The 16,852-nt window shown below is 36.9% G+C and overlaps 1 protein-coding gene across 3 annotated transcripts in view; it reads left to right on the top strand.

The window, feature by feature from the left end:
• The window catches only part of VCL (vinculin), a 57,330-nt gene that overhangs the window by 19,087 nt on the left and 21,391 nt on the right, over nucleotides 1–16,852 (top strand). For all 3 annotated transcript variants that reach the window (XM_040070702.2, XM_040070701.2, XM_040070703.2), the window contains exons 2-6: nucleotides 1,985–2,055; nucleotides 8,107–8,257; nucleotides 9,253–9,361; nucleotides 11,753–11,875; nucleotides 12,133–12,293. In XM_040070702.2, the coding sequence (XP_039926636.1) occupies nucleotides 1,985–2,055; nucleotides 8,107–8,257; nucleotides 9,253–9,361; nucleotides 11,753–11,875; nucleotides 12,133–12,293 (615 nt within the window). The remainder of the gene's footprint in view (nucleotides 1–1,984; nucleotides 2,056–8,106; nucleotides 8,258–9,252; nucleotides 9,362–11,752; nucleotides 11,876–12,132; nucleotides 12,294–16,852) is intronic.

Here is a 16,852-nt window from a genome sequence, read left to right as displayed (position 1 = left end):
TGCTTGAAATCTTGAGTCTCTTCTGTGTGGTATTCAGTGCTGAGGATATGGATGGACTTGGAAGAAAAATGTCATTGGAGTTTTAGGACAGTTTTTTGAAGTTAGCAGTTAGCAATCTCCACAGAAAAACCCCACCAAACAACAGAAGAGGAGTTGACTCATCCTATATATTCATTCCATTTGAAGACTAAAGATAGCTATATAGCTGCTTTGTTAGCTATAGCCAGATATGTCTACATCTATGTGCATCTGTAGACATATAAAGTAGATATATATCTACCTACAAGGAGTTGATAATGCTTCTTTGACTGCTGAACCTAGATCTATCCTTTTATAGAGGAAACTTATCCTTTCTAGATTGAGTGATGAAATGCTTTTTGTATAGTCTAATATACCTGGCCATTATAAAATAACAAGTGCTGACCTTCAGCTTGAAGTGCCCCCCACATTGTAAGCTTTATTTTTTTTTGCATTCTTTAAAGTTACACTTTTTTCAATATACTGAAATGTATGCAGGTTGGCACAGCTGCAGGAAAGGTTCTTATAAATGAAGGTATGGTTCTTGTAAATGAAGTATTGCTCTTCATTTTCAGCTAGTGAGAATCTTTTGTCTAACTATGTGTAATCCAGAGTTACTGGGAATTACTCAATTTTTTGTGTTATCTTGATCATGCATGTATCCATACAAACGTGTGAGAAATATAAAGAATGTGTTTCCTGAGTGCAATGGAAATAATTAGAACAAAGCAGTCATACTCTGTGGTGGGTCATGAGATACATTTAGAATCATGCTGCTGAGGCATTGCTGTGAAGTTCAGGAGTCAAAGTAACACTGCAGTGCTGTGCACTAGGACAGTGCATGACTGTTGGTGAACCTTCTGTGAACACAAGGGACAGAAACCTACCATAAAATTCAAGATCTTTAACTTTTTTTTGCTCTTTCATTACTTTTAAGTTTCATTACTATGTGACTAATTGTGAGTGTAGTACTAATAGATTAAAAAAAGATTAAGTAGTCTAGGCTGAATTTGAAGCAAATAAAATACTCAGGCCAGTGTACTTCTTTGAAGTTGCTCTGAAAAGGAGCAGACCAGGGAGAGAGTTTTTGGCAAGCAGCAAAAATCTGCAAGGAAACAGTGGTTCTGGAAGGCTGTACGGCATTAGAATTGGCAAGTGCTGTGCATACTGACACACTACATCTTCTGTCCAAACCCAGTGAATCTTTAAGCACCAGCTGATCAGGGATTTTCAGGGCTATCTTGTCTAGCTTGAGCAGGTCTGGCAGCTCTTAACACAAAGTGGTGTCTGGTATAAAGACCTTCTGCTTTGTGATGCCTTTCTGAATAGCTTATTCAGCTGGAAAATACAGCGAACAAAGGAGCTGGAAATATTTTGTCAAGTTGGTGATCTCACAGTTCAGAGAGTCAGCTACCAATTATAAAGACTTCTATTGTATAACACAAGAGCTAGTGTATAGAAAACTCCAGATCTTAGTCTCTTTCTTTATTGGCTTCTGCATAATTATTTTTTGCCTAAAGGATGGTGTGGATGTGGGGCGTGTTCTCAGTAATTAACTACATTTTTCTAATAGACTAAGCTGCTATCAAAAGAGGGGTAATTCTTTTTAGCTTCAAATTTAATTTCTGACTTGTGGAGATTAGGACAGAGGGAAACATTCAGAGATTGTTTTTACAACTAAGTGCAAGAAAAAATATTGTTTCTGTGGAGAGTAGGAACAGAGAAGTGTGTGTTGGTGTGTCCCCATTTAATCTAGTAGAGATGTTGATAGGAAAGAACTCATGATTTCTAAAGCATTAAGTTAAGCACAGTATATAGTGGTCTCAAAAGCAGACACAGCAACAAGAACCTGGTGAAAGGAGTTGTCATTACTACAAAGCATTTTTGTTGTTATTTTGGTGTTTGCTTTTATCTGCCCATGACACTGAAATTTTGATTCTAAAGTATAACTTTTTTTCTCCTGCAGGTTGGAAAAGAGACTGTGCAGACAACAGAAGACCAGATCTTGAAAAGGGATATGCCACCAGCATTTATCAAGTAAACTAATTTTTTGTAAATCTTGTATTATATGTACAGGAAACCTGTTCCAATGCCAGGAAGAACTTCTTTGGCAGCAGGGATTTGTCTTGTTACATTCTGTATATATGAGTACATATGTATGGTATTTCTTCCTTTAAAAATAATAACAAAAATTAATCAGGGTAATAATGGTACTTAGCTGTGTGCTCCTGTAGGTTTGCCTAAAGTGTCAGAGACAATGTGGTGTCTCAGTCTTTTTCTATTTATTTGGCTCATGGGAAAATGTGAATTTGTCAGTATAGGCAGCTGATAGCATAACTGCCTGGAAATCTGACACATTTGAAGAGCAGTGACTTACTGCAGTTCCCTTGTAGCAGACATTCTTAATTATGTGTCTTGGTGTAAAGGACAACTGACTTTCTCCTTCTGTTGTCTTAAGCCTTAAAAATAGTACATTACACCTTGTTGTGGAATTCCCAAGCTGTTTATTGCCCCCTGACAGATGTCTATTGAAGTAACTTTCCTCTACAATCTGCTACTTATAGGAACCTCTTTGTTAGCACTGTCCAGTTTATACAGAATTACTGAGTATTTTACTGTTATTTCCAAACACCAAACAGGCAGGTAGTCAAAACAAGAAGCATTGAGACAACTGGGAAAATAATAAAAGTGAGTAGGGAGGTGATGTCTGAAGAGAGTATTTATGGTAGGCAATGAATAAGGGTTTTAATTTATTGCACTGTTGGTTGACAAAATGAATAATTAAAATAATGTTTCAGATCAGGTGGTATTAGCATGAGTTCAAGAATGAAATAGCTGAATTATTAGTGAAATAGTCTGTCACTTGAGACCACCAGTATGTCAATCAAAGTGATGCTACAGCCTGAGAAACTTTCTGGGGAACAGGAGATATGTAGGTCGGATGTACTTTTGGAATAAATGATTAGAAATTCTGTATTAGAGAACAGAGAGACCTCGCCTATATATAGTGTGCTTTGGGTGAATCGACAGTGTTTCTGTGGAGGGAAATTCTGCCTTATAAGTCTATTGGTATTCTTAGAAATATCACAAACAGCGAAAAGGGTAGTCCAGGTAATACTGTATACACTGATTTCTAAACTTGGCAGGTCTGAAGGCTTTTAGGAAGGTGAAGTAGCTGCAGGGTAATTAGAAAAAATTTTGTATGAAAGAGAGAAAATTGAAAGTGGAAGAAAAGAGATATGGTTAACCCTGACAATGGACAGAGGAAATGAGTAGGACTGTGGAGCTCTCGGTTGGGATTGTGCTTTTCACCATGTTAATAAATGTTCTGGAGACCAGGCTGACTTGTGAGGCAAAACTACTTAGTGATGACCCCAAGTCTTAACACAGGGCAGAGGGGTTAATGGATGACTCTGGGAAATGACAGTACCTTATTAATTGAAGTGACTTAGTGTTACGTGTGGATTAAATTACTTCTAAATATCTGAAATTATGCATGCCTTGGAGAGCAGCAGGTCTAATAGCAGATAGGATGATTGAACTGACCATTACCAATAGTGAGCAAGGTCTTGGAGCTGTTGGGGAGAGCATCCTTACCTGTTCATAATGGTCAAAAAGTAAATAAAACATAAGGTTTATCATCAAAGAATAAGAGATCAAAATGTCACAATATATTTTTGTTCCACAGCTTGAATACTGCACGTACTGGTAATCTATTTTCAAAAGGTTGTAGTAGGACTGGAAAAAGCTCACAGAGGGGCTTGGAGAACAAAGGCATAGAATTACATCTGTATAAGGCAAAGCTGAGTAGACTGGAACTCTTCAGCCTGAGAAGAGTGACAGAGGGGATTGAGGCCCTGACAATGTCTAAGGAAGTATGAGTTGCATGGAGAAGGTGAAAACGTGTGTTTTTCCGGTGCAGACCTTGATGGGGGAATTTCTTTAAGCCAGCAGTTTGTAAGCCAGCAGTAGGGAGAGATCCTTTGTATAGCTAGTAGTGTACTGTTAGAACTCCTTCTATGGGTTTGGAGGTTAACGGCTAAGTACTTAGAGGGATCCATTGTGGGTCATCAAATAGACAAACTGCAGGAAGTTCCAAGAACTGAAAATAGTTGAAGGATGGGAGAGTGCCTAGAGGAAGTATGATAAATGCTTATCCTGTTCTTAACCTTCCTTAGGCTTTTACTTGCAGCTACAATTGGGGACAGGATACTGAGCTAAATGGCCCTTTGATACAATCCACTACAGTATTTCTCATGCTGTGTTCCTGGTGTGTGATGTTGTGCAGCTGTAGGGAGGGCTCAATTTTTTGAGGAGAGCATTTATTTAATGAAATGAGATCAAAGCTTTTTTTTCTTGCTTCTTGATGAATTGTATGCAAACATGTAATTTTGATTGTGCTCATTTTCTAGGATGTGTGGAGTTTAGTTAATTTCCAGCTTCAAGTAAGCAATTAGGGAAAAGAGATTTTTTTTTTTAATTGGTATACTGTATTCAGCCTTTGATCAAAATATAGCAAATTGTGCAAGGCTGCAATAATTAAATTACTGTAGAAATGTGACACAAGCACTGCTGAATAGTACCACTTTTATGCTGTATGTAAGAACTTTTTCTGCAGCAATTCATGACTCCATGAGCTGTGATACAATGTAAAAATGGGAACCAAAGCTATCTGTTAGAGTAATGACACTTCACAGAGCACTCACTATCCTACCTAGATGAAGTAACATGAGTTCGGAATGTTCAATGGTTTTTATGAATGATAACGTGTTTCATTTACGTGTTTTTGTTAATCTGGAGTTTATATCAAAATGAATTAGTACATTTTAACAGTTTCTTGTTAACATGGGGAGAGTATTGTTGTGGGTATTTTGGTTGTGGAGACAAATGAGAGTCACAGGTCAGCTACAAAGGGAGCCTCATCCTTTACTGTGATGTAAAGGACAGAATTTAGATGCAAGAATTGAAAGAGATGAGGGTCTTTTTTTTTTTGTTTTGTTTTCCTGAGAAGGGATTTTTGTTTCTAAGGCATTAGTTCAGGAACTGGCATTCCTTTTCAAGGGAGTGGTGCGGCAGAATTTGTACTGGTGCATGGATAAGAGGCAGTACACATGTGCTAGCACTGCATTCCCTGTTCCTATTTCCTCAGGCCAAAAGGATCACCAGTCTTGGAGGATGGAAAGATGTGTTTATTGTTTTGAAAGACTTGATACCAGCATTGAGGGTTCATAATAAATATATATTATGGTAATCTTTAAAGCTTTTCAGTAGAGTGTGATTGTGCAGCAAAATAACTTGCTGGCTGCTGAAAAGCTATCATGCATCCCTTCACTTGCTACTGACATAAACCACATTGGAACTGTTGACTTAGAGTTAAAAAATGCTGAGTTCTTTATCTTAATTGTCTTAATCACCAGGGAGTATAAGTAATGCATATAATTTACATCAGATGTTTTGCAATGTGTTCCTGTGACTTATTAGGCTTCTCTTGTAAAGAAGTGAAGAACTGCAGTCTCTAGGCAAAGAATAGGGTTACACTATTTGTTTACACCAAGAATAAAAATTTGTTTGACTTGCATGCACAAGCTCATTTAACAAATCAAGCAATAATGCTATTCGATGTTAACATTATCTTGGTAGACAAGCTATAGCCACATTGCTGGTACATATATTAACAAATTATTGTTAATGTAAAATGTTTGCTTTTTACTTTATATTTCTAAGACTGCAAGTAATCTAAACTATAGTAGTTAAACAGGAAAATGAACTCAAGGAAAAGCAGAGGTCAATCCTAAAACCTACAAACTAAAATGATAGTTTAGCATAGGCTACCTTTTTCCCCCTCATGTTTTGTAAGGAATACGTTTAACAGTGATGAAGTTGGTTGATTGCCCCAAGTAGTATGGTTAGACATATCGTGACCAGCGTCTTCCCCACAAAGAATTTGTCTGGTGTTAAGATAGCTTTATTGTAATCATGCCTAAAAAATAAATATACTTATTTATTAAGGTATGTTGTTGGTTTTTTATGTTGCAATATAATATGGAGTAGATTTGATTCTTGTGATAGAACAAGTGGTCCATTGCCTTTTAGGGGCTTTGATAATTTGTGTTATTGTTTTGGTTGGTTGGGTTTTTTAAATGGAAGTCAGTGAGCACCTTTTCTTCCTAATCTTTTGCTTCCTAGCACATGTGCTTCGCAGGGGATGAAATGTGTCTGATTTTCAAACACCACTATACTTTTCTTGTGCACAGCTTACACTCCTGAAGTGTTTTAAGTGCATTGGGAAGTTTATACAAAATAGGCATTATACTATTGAAATACACATTTACCTTTAAGAGGTTTAAACCTAAAAACTGTAAAAGAGAACTTTGAATCTTTAAAAACACTATATTCATTAATTCTGGTGACTTCTGATGTAATATGCATTTATGTTAATTCTTTTTTCAACAAATGAAAAAGCCAGTCGTGAGATAATTACTAGTATTAAACAGATAACCATGAAATTAAACTGTAGGAAATTTCTGAGCCTATAGCTCTGAGCTGCTGAATAGGTGATTTGTTTAATCCCTTTCTTGGCAGAGTTGAAAAGAATAAATGTGAGAAGCAAGCAAGGAAATCTAATTTAGTGAAGTCGTTTGACTTTGATAACACAACTAAGTGCATTGCATAGTAATGAGCAGACCATTTCCACTTTCTGCCTTGAGATCCTTCTGCATTTTCTTGCTCAGTTAGGAGTCCCTCCCATCTGATATGCTGAGCAGATGTCTCCCAAAAAGAGCAGGTTATGATCATGCAGCTGGTCCAATATGGTCTACTCTAGGGAGCTATTTGCTGGAAACTTTACTTTCTGGACAAAAGTGTGTTTTCCTGTAATAGTGTCTTATTTCTACTAGTTAAATTTAGATGTAACCACTAAGGTCTAATATTTGTGTTAGCAAAGAACATGGGGGGGAAAATGGGTTAACTGGAACTTTCCAAAAGTGCTTTAATAAAAGTATGATAAGAGTGTGGCCAAGTGGCCAGTAGAAAATGGGCTATGTGACAAGCATGCAAAAGTGGTCATAAGAGGTAGCATTGCTGTAATAAAAGTGTTTTATGTTTGTTGGAACCTCATGTTATTGAATGAGCAGAAGGCATTCACATGCACAGAGCATTATGCATTATACTACACTTAAATGAAATGGGAGGCAGTGGAGGAAAGTGCAGTCAGTGTAGTTAAGTGCAGTCATGAGTAGCATAGCTAACATGAAAAGGAAGTCTAAATTTTTTATTTTCCAAAGGTGTCACAAAGTAATTACAAGAGAGCAAAATCAAAGCATTTTCAATGTTCCAATTTTTGGTATTTTAAAATTGCTATGTTAAATGGTTTGATGGAACCTAATGTCAGAGCTCATCTTCTTGTTGTAAGTACCTTTTGTGTTATTGTAGTTACATACTGCAATACCTTGCAAAATCTTCTTTCTGCTTTTATGTCTGGAATTGCAAGCTGCATTTGAACATTGTACCTTACCACTATATTTTGTGGTTATTTAAAATGCTCTTTCTATGATTGTTAACATTCTGAAGACCTGGACTACAGCTTTAATGAGCAAAGCACAGTGTTTTTCTTAAAACTGTTATTTTGTCCTAATGTGTAGCTGTTATTTAATATTTATTAATAGCAATTGTTACTTGAATAACAATGCCTATACAAGGCTGATAAAAGTTAACAGTTAGTTTGATTGTGAAGTCCTAAAAAATAATTGTTTTGTTCCCTGCCCTTGTCATGAAGAATGTAAAGTATTTTGCTGGGTTGGGAACTGTCCTTAATGGCACTGTAATGTGTGCTCTGTAAGGGGTACTTCAAATATTCCATACATGGGAAGACTGACTTCTGAAAAACTGGGTTGTATGCTTGCTGGTGACTTTTTGTTGAAAAAAAATACAATAAATATTCCTACCTTTTAAACTATAGAGGTGTAGAATCATCAGCTTGCTTGCAGTGCTTCAAATGGTAAAGTTAAAAATAAGTCCAACAGTTTTCTCAAGGCTGTTGTCACACAGACAGAAGCTAATCAGCAGGTGTTGTCTGCTGGCTTTCCACAGAGTGGAGAACGCCTGCACCAAACTTGTTCGGGCAGCCCAGATGCTGCAAGCAGATCCTTACTCAGTTCCAGCTCGTGACTATCTCATTGATGGATCAAGGGGAATCCTTTCTGGAACATCTGACTTGCTCCTGACGTTCGATGAAGCAGAGGTAGGAATCCCAGCATGACTGACATAAGTGCCTGCACAACGGTATTATTAATTAAAATGTGCCCCTAGTTAAATTAGCTAAACCAAACTATTAAATAGATTAATGAGGTTTTGACTGTTTCAGCTTGATTGGAAGCATGTTTTGCATTCCTTTCTGTCAGAAGGAGCTTAAGGCTTGTTGCTCTGTTTTGTTAGGAGCATTTTTGCATGACGTAATGTTTAGGTGTTGCCTGTGATAATTGCTCAGGAAGGCCAGATCTTCTGTATTCTCTTCACCCTAGCCATTACTGATCCTTTTATTTTCTGTATCCCTTCATTGAAAAGCCCTAGGCCACTTTCTAACATGTTTGTTTGGCTCATTAGCTCTGGCAATTTAATTGGCCTTGGGGCATGGGAGGTAATACAAATTTGGACTGGCTAGTCAGGCAGAAGATGTATTCTGATAAATCTAACAGTTGCTACATTTTGGCTGCTGCACAAGCCAAAAACTAACTCAGAAGTGCTGTTTATCCATCCTCATGTGAACAAAAAAAAAGCTATAGTTGCAAGGAAACATAAATGTCTTGTGTTTGAACTTTTTTTTTGTTACAAATCATAGTTTTGATGTTCTTTCTGGGGATGTGGAGCCTTGCTCATTTCTGACTAAGATAGATCATGCTAAGTGAAGAAATAAAGCTCATGCTGTTAGAAATGCTGATGTCAATCCTAATTCTGCAACAGTTTATTTACTTATGGAATTGTGCTGCACTTCTTGCTGTTCTGAGTAGTCTAACATGGTATCTTTGTGTCATTTAACCAGCTGTTAGCAGGTTCCTCTGAAATGGTTTTTAATAGAAGTATTACAAAACTTTCAAGGACGTTAATAGCTTTTAATCTCTCTTTCTAGTGTTTAGGAAATGAATTGATTTTTGTGAAGTTAATGCTTTGTGGGATTCACCTGACAACTCCTTTTAAACTTAGCTTTACCTAAGAAATAATGGACTGTTCCTCTCTTAGGTCCGTAAAATCATCCGTGTCTGCAAAGGAATATTGGAATATCTGACTGTGGCGGAAGTGGTAGAGACAATGGAGGATCTGGTGACTTACACAAAGAATTTAGGGCCAGGTTTGATTTGCTCCAATCTTTCATAAATATACTAAGTATAGTCTTTTCCACTACTTTGTTTTCCCTCCAACACCTTCCTCACCCAAGTTTTGAACATTGGGACAATGGTAAAGCAGTTGCTTTGGAAGTTTCTTTTGAAAGGAATGACTCTTTGTTTCAGTCTCTTTCATGAATGCAGAAAATGTTGGTAAATGATATGTGCACATGGATGATATGTTCTGTACTTTTCCTACACTGTGAAGGAAGTAAGCGTGCATTAGTAAGGATAAAACAAAAAAATTGAAAAAGCTATGTAACTAAGCACTCAGATAAAAAATCCATTAAGCTGATAAAATGTCTGCACTGGCTGAGATAGTTAGGCCCAGTAGGAATTTCTTGGAATAGTGTAGGCTACATGTCATATATTAACATCTTAATGAGGTTGCAGAAATAGCTGTCTTGAAGTACAATACAGAAGCCCAGCTGTTATGGAAATTCTATGTTTGCTCTTTGCTCCTTCACTACTTGTTACTTCACTGTGTTAACTCTCACTTTCAGTGGTGGAAGTGATTGGTAAGTGAGGAGCTGCTGTCTCTATCTCTTTATTGCTCTAGAGGAAACCTACTATTAATCTATGTCATCTGCTATTTCAAATGCTTTAGCTTCAGCATGAAGTAGCTAAGGTATTCAACAAAAGCGTTCTGTAAAATTGAGATGTGGTGGTGGTAGTGTAGGAAGATGTTGGAATTAAAATTACACTGAACTAAAGAATATTTATATAAAACCAGCAGGAATTTAGTTAGTACTTTATAAATACATGTGTAATGTGGCTAGGTGATAAATGAAATTACTAAGAGCTGTCATGGCACAGAGCATGTTTGTAGATGACCCTGTTTTTATTTAACATGTGTATACTTGGCCTTGTTTCTAGATGTGGAAAAACTTTGAAGTTCCATATGGAGTTACAGTGCTCTCTAAACTTTTATTTCCCATCAGAAATTACCTTCAATGAAATAGTTTTTGCCTCATTTTGAAGAGGAAAAGATAAAAAAAAAGGACAATCTTCTCTTTTCCTGAAACTTTTTCTTTGGCTTGGTACATACACTTTTAGTTTCTCTGTGGTTATTGTCTTACATATCTTAAAAATGGAAGTTTTCCCTAGTAAAACTTTCAGTTTGCTCTGTTTGGCTCAGTTACAAGCAATTGGGTCTTTTCACTGAACCTCACAGATGTAATTTGCTGTTATGTATATATGACAGAGGTCTTGGTTAAGTGTCTTAGTTTCTTAAAGTGAGATGTAGACTTCTTCCCTTTATTGCAAATCATCTTCTCTAAACTCCTGGTATTCTGAATAAATAGTGATCCTTGTGCTTCTGGAATGCTGTAGAAGCTCTGTCTCTACCTGAGCTGGCTGCTGCTCAACGTCTGCAGCCCATGCTCACACAGAACTTACTGCCCGTAGCCCTTGTTCCTTGTAGTTATATTAATGGGCATCTGAACTTAACATTCATGGGAGTATGTGTAAATAATAGGAGTATGAGCAGGTACACTTAAAGGCAAGGAAGTGCTTATAGGTTTTATGCTGGAAGTAGAGAGGGGAACATGATTATCTATTAAGGTTTTTATCATTTAAAAGGAAATGTGGTTCCACACAGCTTGCCTCTCTGTGCTGTCATTGTGAGGATCCTACTACTTTTCAGTGATGTCATGAAACCAGTGTTAAGATAGCCTAAGATGTTAACCAGCAGAAAGATAATTCAGCCAGAGAATATACAGCTTCCTTCCAGTTTTGTACCCTGGAGGAGAAAGAGCAAGACCACAACAGCACCAGTGTAAATAATCTTAAGTTTTTATGAAGCTGTGTCTGAAGTTTCCATATGCATTGTGTGGTAAACCTCACAAGTCTTAGCTATTGAAAATAGATCTGCTCCAGAACAGATTTAATTATTTCCAGGCTTCTAGGGTACTGAAATATTTCTAGCAAATATCAAGTGTAAATAAATACAGTTATTGACCTCTGGCAGAATCTCCAAGCAAACAAAATCCTGATGTTTCCTTTTTCTGTCCTTCACTTAAGGCATGGATCAAATCTTAACAGAAAAGATGACACCCTTCCCTCCCCCTTAAATCAGCTTCCAGTGTTCATTAAGTGACTTCACGTCCTAAAACATGTAATTTCAAGCATTCTCCTATTTTATTGATAGATTATAAAATCAAGAATTTTGAGTTGTCCTTTGTACTTTACATAATGACTAGGTTTTAGGTGACTTCTCTGAAGTATCTGGAATTTGTTTAAAGTAATAGCTGGTAATACAAAAGTTTTAAACTTCTATATAGCTTTCATCAATCATTATGCCTTACTCTTGTTTAGAAATCTCAAGTGTTTCAATGTTCAATTACTTTAATCTTTAGGAATGACAAAGATGGCCAAAATGATTGACGAGAGACAACAGGAATTAACTCATCAGGAACACAGGGTTATGCTGGTGAACTCCATGAATACAGTGAAGGAGCTATTGCCAGTACTTATTTCAGGTATTTTTTGCTTTGTGTCTTTACTACAATCTGAATTATTGTTTTGAACTGGAGTTCCGATGTCTTATGTTTTTTAAAAATAACCTCAACATCTGTAATCAATTGCAAGTAACTGCGCTTCTTGTATTAAAACTACAATCTCTTTGAGATTAAATGGTCTATGCAAAAGAAAATGTTCCATATAAGTACAGTAGAAGGTCAGCTTGACCACTGATTGGTCTTGCATATACCTTTTCTAATTTCTGGTATTTTCACAGCTATGAAGATTTTTGTAACCACAAAAAATTCTAAAAGCCAGGGAATAGAAGAGGCCTTGAAAAATCGCAATTTCACAGTAGAGAAAATGAGTGCTGAGATAAATGAAATAATTCGTGTATTGCAACTCACTTCCTGGGATGAAGATGCCTGGGCGAGCAAGGTATTTTCGTAGCTACGTTTGTATGTAAAGTCTAGTTTTTGTCTACTGTCTTTTACCTTCTTAAACTTGTGCTTTTGAGACCACTGAAATATGTATTTGTGCATCAGTTTTGTAACTGTGTAATCCCATCATATATTCTCTACAAGGTCAAATATCTTCAGAGATAAATACATTAATGTATCTTTCAAAATGAGCTTTCTCTCAATAAGCAAAGTTAAATTAGTCTGGAAATAATTTGAAGGTTGTTCAGTGGTTCGCTGCAACTCAGTGGTCAAACAGAAGACAGATTTATTCATGCTTTAGTTTCAGCATCAATAGGAAGTCCTGGAATATAGTGTATTCCACACAGAGAAGGGTATTTTCCCTGTGTACACTACATAATAATTTTTGACATAGGAAAGTTAGATATAAGTTATTTTTCTGTACATTCAACTGGTCTTGTAGCTAGGCATTCATAAGTGAGATTGAGATTTTCTTTCTAGATCCTGCTAGAAAAGATAAGTTGCTGTCATATTCCTTGTGCAGAAGACTTGGAACTGAGAAATTTTAGTTAATTTGGGGGGATTCCTCTTTGAACACCTGCCCCTTTTCTCCCTGCTCCATTTTTATTCTGGACATGAGAGTAAATTTCAGGTTCTCCTCTTGTCTCTAAGAAATCTGTTAGATTGACAAGGCTTTCTGGGTAAGCTGGCTTATGGCAGGATTGGTTCCTTACTCAGTCTTCAGCTGTGTGAGTGACTGCAACCACTTACCTGGAGCTAAGTGCTGCTCTGAAGTGATACTGATGCTACTGAAGTGTCTAAAAGACTGTAAAGCAGGTCTGACAGACAGAATCATAAGTGTTGTGGGCTTACAAGTAAATGGAGCTGCATAACTGAAACTCCTGCCAAGTTCTCTTTGAATACTTGGAAGTAAATTGCTGAAGGTATTTTTTTTAAGCGTTAATGCTATGAGCAACAAATAAGCATAAATGTTGTAAAAGGTCTACTGAGACGTGAAGCCAGACTGGTTAGTAAACAAAGCCTAGCAGGAAATCTAACATTGATGTAACCAAGACATAAAATCACTTTGGCCTATGTTGTTTGGCACTTGACCCTTAGTTTGCCTCTTGAGTTATTTTGTCACTATCACTTCCTTATTATGACTACTGTATGCATCTTTGTTTTTGTTGTCCCGTTTCTTACTCTTTTCTCACCTTTAGAAGGTAAGCTTTCTTCCACACCCTCCACCTCTACCTTATACTAAACCCAAAAAAGCATGTCTGTGGGATTTTGTGCCGTGTGCAGACTGTGTGCTGTGCAGCTTCTCTGTGTCCAGCTGTGACACTGGCATTTATACTTCTGGATAAACACAGTTTTAAAAAATCATAATAGCTCTATCTAGCTGTGCATAGCATTGGCTGTCACTGAGAATGGGAATTGCAAGCTGATCTGCATTAAGACTCTTTCTGAATCTGGTTAAATTTAGAGTAAGATTTTACAGCACATTCTTGCTGAATGTTTTATGTTCATTTATGAGTCTCTGTAGTGACAAAGAAAGGGTCCAGTCATGCAGGAATGAGTTTTCTGCATGGACAGAAAGCTTTATTAAGTCAGGAATTTTGTCTATTCCATAGTGTTTTACCCATAGCATTCCTTCAGATGGTTCACTTAGGTCTAGGCTTAAAACTGCAGTCTCATATGGGTACTTTTTCAATTCAGTTTTATTTTTGGATTTAAACATTCATGTATTGTATGAAATATGAATACAGTTTTATTTTACACAACAGATTTGGAAATTTTTGTGGTAAAGAAAAATGTCTATTGCAAGGGTTGTGGCAATTTAGGCTTAGGCAATTCTTATTCATATTGCTGGTGAGGCAGATTAATGAGGGATTTAATTAAGAAAACAGTTTGTATATTAGCAGTATTTCCTAATGGAAAATATTGGTCATTATGCTTAATGCATAGATATGTTGTGTGGATTAGTATAATCAAAGTATCATTCTGTTCTGAACAGAGAACTTTTTAATAGTATTTTGTTTTTGAATAGATAAGCTGATGATTTGGAACTGTAGCACTGGGCATTAATCAAACAGTGATGACAAAGCTTTTGAATTAAAAAATGCAGTGGGATGAAGAAGCAGAAACTAGTTTGTTAACAGCCACTTATTACAGACCTATTCCTGTATTTGCACGCATATCTAACAATTGACACTATTTTGCTGGGAGGGAGATGAAGGAGCTATTTAGTTGTAGTTGAGGTCACTGTTTGTGTGTGTTTTATGCCTGGTGGTCAAAGGAAAGATTTTCCCCTCACTTCTCTGGAATAAAGTAAGGTGTTTGGGGATGCCCAGCCTTGAATTTTTATCTGTACATGCTATTGCTGATGCTGGACTTTGTTTGTTATTCTATCTTGAGTTATTTATACCTTGAGTATAAATCTGTCTAGAGATGGTGGAGAATGACCAAGGTATGGAGCCCAAGTTGTAGGTTTTGTAGAAGTTGTATCTGTAGGTGTAAACTATTTTGTTGGTCTTTCTGTACTCTGCACATTACTATTACTGGATTGCAATAATCTCTGTTTACACTGGATTTTAAAAATAGTATGATGCTTTAGAATTGAAATACTATTCTTGGACAAAATCTTGGGGGAAAGAGTTGTATTTAGGTTTCATTCATCGCTTTGAACTTTTTTCCTTGAATTTTTCATTTTACAGAGGAATTTGATTTTCTCTTGTATATTACTAGTGTTTATTTTAAAATTATTTTGAAGTAATACTCAATTCAAACATCTTTCACTTCCGTGGAATTGGGGGGAATTAACTGTTGTAAGAGGCTGAGAAATACCAATATCTTGCAGGATTGAACCCTGAATGGTGACTAAGTTATCTATCTTGCCAGAACACTGGCTTTGCCTGTTTCCTCCAACATTGCCTTCTTTGGTCATGAAATGCAGATATCCTTAGACTAGACCATTTTATTGAGTCAGAGGTTGTTTTACATCCAGCAAGGAGTTGTGTAGGATTTATTTTGTTCTTTTTCATAGCAGAGCAAATACTACCTTCTCCCTGAATAAACTCAAAATTCTTGGTAGTGGCAGAAATGATGCATAGAAGTGTCTTAAATAATATTTGCTTTAGGAATTGGTTTGGAAAAAATCCAGCTTGCTCTTTTCCCTTCAGATAGTGTTGCTCTAGTTGTTTAACTTGACTAGCTGAAATTGTTTGTCTTCTGAAAATGTAATAGTGCTGATTTTGTTAATGGAATTACTTTTGGCATGGAGAGGAAGGAAATAATCAATTTTTGCTGATAAACCTGCAAAAATTTTTTTTGCACAAGAGCAGTAGGATTAAAAAAAATTCTCATGCTTGCAACTAATATTTTGTTGGCAAATCCCAAAGAGTTAAATTTTACACATATTTAACTGTTTAGGGGAGGAATAAGGTATTTAAACAGCTATAGAAATCAGGACTATCAAGACACTTTGAAGGCAGTGAGACCTTGAGCAAGTTGCAATATAATTGTGTTTGTTTAGATGGAGTGTTTCTGCTTTTATCTTCCTTCTTTCTTAATAGGCTGAATTGGTTGGTAAGTCCAGACCTTTCCTATAGCTACACCCTTGTTGCTTGCCAGGTATCTGACACCAGACACAGCTCTGGCAGACACAAAAGCGCTGTGCCAACAAACCTAGTTAAGGATGCATTCTAGTTTTCTATTGCATTACACAGCTCACTGCAATGGAAACTCCTTAGCAGGCTATGGCTGCAGGGGATTCCTTGGCCTGTGCAGATGGAAATTGGTGCTTTAAGAGCAGTTGTCTTGAAACACTTCAAGTGCTGTGCTAGGACTTCACCAGATTATTTAAACAGGAAAAGGGGACAGTATTTTGCCAACATGAGTGCAGAGGAGCACAGGATAGCAAGACTCGCCCTGCCGAGCGATCCAGTTATGTAATTCCTGTGACAGCACAGATGGATCCCGCTGCTGCTGGGGCAGTGCTGGCAATTGTAAAATCATGCCTGCAAAAGCTGGAACTCCTGTGATTTTGTCCTCAGATATTAGACTTTAGATTCTGAGGCTTCGATGTAATTCTGCTGAAACTGCAACTCTGCAGGCAGCTGAGACAATGCAAAAGTCTGTGAGAGCAAAAAGGGAGGGGCAAAGACAGTTTTCCCAACACTCCTTTTCTCTGCCCACTCCTATAATCTCATTGACACAATAAGAAACATCTGTTGCCTTTAAAGCATTCAGTGATTTCCTTGTTTCAGATTGTTTCTGGGCAGACAGGCCTGAAATAGGCCATTCATTTCAAACTAAAGTGGCTTCAGTCTGATATAAACAACAGAGAATAGTAGTGCCTACCTTCATAGCTAAAAAGATTTATATATACTGATGCCTATATAGTTGAATATTTGCTTGTCTTACTGTACATTGAATGCACAATTCTTGAGCTGCAGAGAAGCTGACTTTTAAAATAACATGCCCATCTCCCACCCCTCACTGCATGTCCTGCCTTTTGGAAGTTTTTTCAAATAGATCCCAACTAAGTTTGGAGACCCAGTTTCTAGATTTGAGACC

The sequence above is a fragment of the Hirundo rustica genome, chromosome 8 (assembly GCF_015227805.2).
Source record: "Hirundo rustica isolate bHirRus1 chromosome 8, bHirRus1.pri.v3, whole genome shotgun sequence".
NCBI classification, from domain to species: Eukaryota; Metazoa; Chordata; class Aves; order Passeriformes; family Hirundinidae; genus Hirundo; species Hirundo rustica.
Note: the sequence above shows the minus strand (reverse complement) of the source record. Positions and strands in the feature narration are given on the sequence as shown.